Source organism: Crotalus tigris, unplaced genomic scaffold (assembly GCF_016545835.1).
Source record: "Crotalus tigris isolate CLP2741 ecotype Arizona unplaced genomic scaffold, ASM1654583v1 scf7180000018323.1251302, whole genome shotgun sequence".
NCBI lineage: Eukaryota > Metazoa > Chordata > Lepidosauria > Squamata > Viperidae > Crotalus > Crotalus tigris.
In genome coordinates, this window is record NW_024096943.1 from 372065 (window position 1) to 378087 (window position 6023).

Sequence of the window (6023 nt, forward strand, 5' to 3'; positions counted from 1 at the left end):
TTCCTATCCTGAGAGTTAATGAAAAGCTAAACAAACTCAATGTGTGAGTAAAATAGCCTCATCGAGGTGCCCTGGTGGTACAGCGATTAGAATGCAGTACTGGGGTTCGATCCCAAGAGGGCTCAAGGTTGACTCGGACTTTCATCTTTCCAAGGTCTTTAAAATGAGGACCCAGATTGTTGGGGGCAATATGCTGACATTGTAAACCGCTCAGAGAATGCTGTAAAGCCCTGTGCTGTAAAGCACTGTAGGGCAAATGCAAGTCCAAGTGCTATTGCTATCAAGATGTCAAGATGCAGAAAAAAAAAATAAGTTAAACTGTATTTCAGTTGTTACGGAATCAGATAAAAAAACTCTCAAACCAGTTTTCAACCTGATTTCTTAGGAAAATACAATAGCATAATTGATATGTCAAAATAAAATAAAATAGGAAGTTTGGTTCACCCAAAACCAGGAGTACATGATTTCTATTGGTTTGTAGGCTGCAGGCAGTTTGCACGGCATGTCAAATTTTATATTCTAAACTAGGTGGACACAATTTGTTTTTTTGGATGTGTGAAGGGCTTTAAGGTCACCACTTTAACCCCCTTCCAAAACTGGAAAAGGGAGGCTTTTTAAAAAATTCTATGAACTCTGCAGGTCATGGAAGCGATGTCATATATTTTGCAAACCTGATTTACATAATATGTATGTTTTCACACAATAGTGCCAGAAATATTCTGACCCAAACAGGTAAACATGGTAGATATATGAATAAATGAGAAACCTTGCAAAATAGGAAGTGTTATTATTATATTCAGATATCAAATGTATACATAAACAGGAAAGTACACAGAATGTAATGCAGCTGTATATGTATGCTTCAAAGATATACAGAGCCCAAACCTAAAAGCAAATTTCTTTCAGATAAAAATACCAGCCTATGTACCATGTTCCCAGACCTGTACAATATTTCCACAACCCATTATAAGTTGGGGAGAAATGAACCAGTTAGAGAAATCCTATAAATCTGGGTGCTATCTTCCTCCTACATTATAGAGATAAATAGTCCCAAATAAATCATGACATTTCTAAAATACTGCATGCTGACTATACAATAGCTACTTACAATTCTAGCCAAAGTGGTGTCAGGGATCTGGTGCTCATTATAAACTATATTGCTATCAAATTTAAAAAATTCTATGCCACTCAGAGTCACTGTATGGGCAGCATAAGAAATTTAAGAATAAAGTGAAATCTGTAGGGGAAGCCCAATGTGATATTTAACTTCAAAAATGGCCATCTCAAAATAGGTACATTAGTTTAAACATAAGTCAAAGCAGACTTACTGCAGGAAGGTTCCAGTTTTCTGAAAGAAAAAGGGTTACTAACAATATAATGAATGCAAACTCGGCTATAAGAGATGCAAATAGATTTGAGAAGATGTCGCTGTGGTTAACGAACAGTCATGAGACAAAAAAAACTTCCTTTAAAAAGTGGAAGTCTAAAATTAAGAAGAGCAAAAAGAACCCAATGCCAACAAAAGCAAATTTGACTTTTTGATAAAGTAAATGAAAAAGCAAAGCGATTTAGAAAGCCTAAGTAGGACCTTCAACAAAATGCTGCAGAATGTGAGTGTTCACACTCAGAATTTTACTCATCCAATATAACTCCTCTCTTGTTTCCTGTTTCTCTTTCTGACTGATAAGACATTCCACAAGGCTGATTGGCATATTCAGTCATTATTCATTAGGGCAGGGAAGAGAGGTGGATAACCCCTTCAGTTCTTTTTAAAATATTTTGTACTCCACAAATCTTCAATACATCCTACCTTTTTCTTTTTCGTCCTCCATCTCTTAGCACAATTTTCTTCCTTGGACAATATGAACCTGTCTAATGCTCTGAGAATATATCCCCTGCTGAGAGCAAGTAGCTTGGCTAAATGCCTCTGTACTTCCTGATTTGATCTGTAGTCCTTCCTCTTTCTATTATTTCCTGTGACTACACACATGTAATCCTTTCTAATGCTGTAGGGCAGTGTTTCTCAACCTTGACAATTTTAAGGCATGTGGACTTCAACTCCCAGAATTCCACAGCCAGCGTTGCTGGCTGTGGAATTCTGGGAATTGAAGTCCACATGCCTTAAAATTGTCAAGGTTGAGAAACACTGCTGTAGGGGGGAGAGGTTTTACCATTTGCTTTATCAATGTTTTTCTACTTCTGCAAATATTAAAATAATTTTGAGCAAATTGTTATAAAAGATGCATTTTTCCAAGTAATGTTTGGCTTATTAATAATTAGCAAGCCAACTGCAGTATCTCTAAATCCACCAGAAGTGGAGGGAGGAAAATCAGAATTACAAGACTGAAAAGAATACTAAGCAAAACTACAGAGCAGCTGAATGCATTTGCCATGATTGCAGAAAATGCAGTCAACAAAGCCTATTTTCTAAAAGGAGAAAGAATTATATCAAGCAGATGCAACAGGATTACATTTAGGTTTAACAGACATACTAATTTTTTTTAAAAAACTATGCGTTTAGATGGCATATTGTAGCTAAAGCATGGTCAAACTATAGTACTTTTGGGGAAATCCAGCTTCCAATGTATACCACTTATAAAATCTCAAATGGATAATTATTTTTCAACCTAGCCTACCTTCTTGCAGAGTGGTTACCAAGATAAAATATGGGCAGGAGCCCTGCCTCCACCTTGGATGAAAATCAGGGGAGAAATGTCATAATGCAATGCAGTTGTTATAATCAGTCATTATTCAAAAGGTAATATACTTTTTTCTTTTTATAAAAATATATTATAGACCCAGAAACTGTTTCAGATAAATTGATTGAAATCAAAATCAGGGGCTGAATTAAATATCCAAAAACAGCACTTTGCTGAACAGTGTATCTTCTATAAAGGAATATATTACCTTAAAACCTTTTCAAATTCAATTAGTGTTAGAAAACATGTATAGTGGCCAGTTACTTATACTTTTATACAAATGCATGAAAAACTTCCTCACCAAAGGCTTCTATAAAGTATGTGAGAAGAGAATAAATCTAATTAATCAGAAATAGTTTAAGTAGGAAGTTGAGGGTAGCAATAAATGGCTAGTATGCATCACAAATCAGTCTCCCAAGGGACCGATACATGTTTTAAACGGGCTAGAGGACAAGGTAACAGATAAAATAATTTGTAGAAGACAAATTATTTAATCTAGTGAAATCTTCCCATTATATACCTTCGAACTGATAAGCAGGCATGAAAATGGCAAATAGGGTCATGGTGGAGAGCTCAAAAGAAGTTAAATCATCGTGCAACAGCAGTAGGAACATTGATGATAGAAGTAACTGTAATTTTTTTGCAAAATGATGAATATGGAGAAAATTAACTGGCATTTTCTGTTTTTTAGAAAACTAGAATTTGAGTTCACACAATGATAGAGAATTGCCACAAGCAAATGCTTTTACAAAATGCATAACGTAGGGAATTCACTGCTATAAAATCAAGTGTTTGAAGAAGAGATTAAGCAAATTCACAAGCAAATTCACGAGCGAAGATATTATGTTCTTTTCTTAAAATAAATGAGAGTGTCCATGTTCGGGAATTAATGCTGCATACTGTTTGCATATTTGGGAGGGGAATAGTGGAAAAGAGGTACAACAAACAGCTTCAAGTTCTGCTGATTTGTTTCCTAAATGCTTCAGAATGGCCACCATTGCTAATTTTCTGGTTACTGCAGTGGAGGAACCCTTCCTCTGATTCATCAGAGTTCCTTCCATGATTTTCACAACAGCTCCTCCCCTCTCCCGTCCCAGAAACGCACATCACTATTTGAATTCACAGCATCGGGTCAAAAATGTAACTGGGAAGGTGCCAAATTACCTTCATTTACATAATTCTGGAGTTTAGTCATGGAAAACACAAGATTCCTAATGAAATGGCCTATGGGGAAAACCCCTTAAAAGGCAGGTAGGGGTGGGTGGGTGGGTGCTTATTTCATTGAAACGAATAAGAAAAACGATGGTAAAATTGGAAGTTTATTTTTTATTGTTTTAAAACAGCGTCAAAGAAAGGAATAGCTATGGGGAGAGGGGGGGAAAGGGGGATGGAGCAAAAAAGGAGGGCAAAAGAATACTGAGAGAAATGGGAAGATTTAAAAAAGAATGGAGAGGGGGGAAGGAAGCGATATACATAATGCCAGTTTTCAAGAGCCTGCACTGTTTTTTCGAAGAAGCCGTAGCAGCAGGCGTTTAGCATGCAGCCCGCCCGAACACGTACGCCTTACTGAATACCCCTCAGAAAGCATTCCATCCAAATTCAAATGCCTCCGTTCGAGACCAGAGATTTTTCTCCCCGTCTTCAACCGTCTTTTCACGGGAACTCTTCTTTTCCAAAGGAAAAAGGCCGCCACTCCCTCGGGTAAAAAAAAGGCCTCACTGACCCCGCCCCCCCCAACCTCCGTGTGTCAGGCCCTCTCTCGTCGCTTGAGACGGGGACGTGCACATAACAACCTCCCGGGACACCCCTCCAGACCCAACCTCAACCCTTCCCTCCGCGGCGGTACCGGAGCTGCGGCTCATGCGCTTCTCCCAGCCCGCGGGGAGCTTCTCCTCCTCCGCCATCTTTCCTCTTCTCACGGCAGCAAGCGCAGAGCCGGCCACGCCCACTTCTCCTGGCAACGCCGCCACCGCACGCGCTCAATAGCACCAGCGGCCTTTCTCGCGACACCAGCGCTTCTTCCCGCCATTGGCCGCTCTGGCGGGAAAGCCTCGTTCCTATTGGCGGGTTTTGTGAAAAAAAAGAAAAGAAAAAAAGAAAGAAAGAAGGCGATGGAATCCCTCTCGGAGAAAGCCTATCTAACCTGTCCACGATCTGAGTCTGAAACTATTGGTAGAGAAGAGATGGAGGCGGCGGAAGGTCGAAAGGAGGGTGAGGGTGGATCGGCTTTAAAAGCCCGGAGTCTTTTGAAGTGTAAAGATGGAAATATCCGCAAGCTGGATAACATTCTCTAAAATGGTGACTCCCGCCCCATTTTGAAATGCATCCATAAAAACCTCCTGCCTTTAGCTGGAAACGGTGAGAGTTAAAGCTCGAGGAGAATTGCCTATAATGAAATGGAGTCAAAATCAGCTAGTGATGCAGGCAGATAAGTTGCTCACTTCTCCAATTCCAAGATTAGTTACGGCCTCTTTTGAAATTCAATCTGCAAACAGTAACTGTGCTAAGCTAACTACTGAAAGGATAGTATTAGTCATAGGGGAGCCTCCCATCTAATTCCAGTCTTGGCATATGGGTTCTCCGTACAGGTTTTTATTATTACATTTATAGGCCATCTTTTATTGTGGCTCAGCCTGTGGTACAATTGGCAATGTAAATTTCTTGGGTAATTTTTTAATGTCAGGGTCAGACCATTTGCAGTTTGATCTCTAGCAAAGATCATTTTAAACCCTCCTACTCTGAAACTACAGATAGTCCTCAACTTACAACAGTTCATTTAGTGACCAACATCACTGAAAAAATGGACCATTTTTCACCCAACCATTACAGCATCCTCATTGTCATGTGATCAAAACTCAGATGCTTGGCAACTGACTCATATTTACGATGGTTGCAGTCTCCTCAGACCATGTGATCACCTTCTGACAAGCAAAGTCAATGGGGAATCCAGATTCATTTAACAACCATGTTACTAATTTAACAAGTACAGTAATTCACATAACTGTGGCAAGAAAGGTCATAAAATGGGGCAAAACTCACTTAACAAATGTCTCACTCAGCAACATAAATTTTGGGCTCAATTGTGATTGTAAATCAAGGACTAGCTGTACTAAAACGTGCTGTTCTCACTTGTGAAAAAGCACCAGGATACTCAGTCTCCCATTGTAACAAATGCAGTCTCAACCTCTCACACATGGCTTGGACCACATAAAAGAAAGTATATTGTTGCACGTGCTTAAAATACTTAGTCACTTTGGGCAAAGTTGTCTCAAAAAACAGGGTTTGGTTTGGATGGAGGGGGTGCAAGAGACCTGAAATGGGAGA

At 39.4% G+C, this 6023-nt stretch overlaps 1 protein-coding gene across 2 annotated transcripts in view; it reads right to left on the reverse strand.

The window, feature by feature from the left end:
- The window catches only part of PIN1 (peptidylprolyl cis/trans isomerase, NIMA-interacting 1), a 51200-nt gene extending 46502 nt beyond the window's left edge, over nt 1–4698 (reverse strand). The window contains exon 1 of one of the 2 annotated variants that reach the window (XM_039350346.1): nt 4546–4698. In XM_039350346.1, the coding sequence (XP_039206280.1) occupies nt 4546–4603 (58 nt within the window). In that variant the 5' untranslated portion in view covers nt 4604–4698. Of the gene's footprint in view, nt 1–1810; nt 1941–4545 lie in introns of those variants that run through there. The other variant, XM_039350347.1, reaches the window with a different exon arrangement.
- Nucleotides 4699–6023: the final 1325 nt, after the last annotated feature.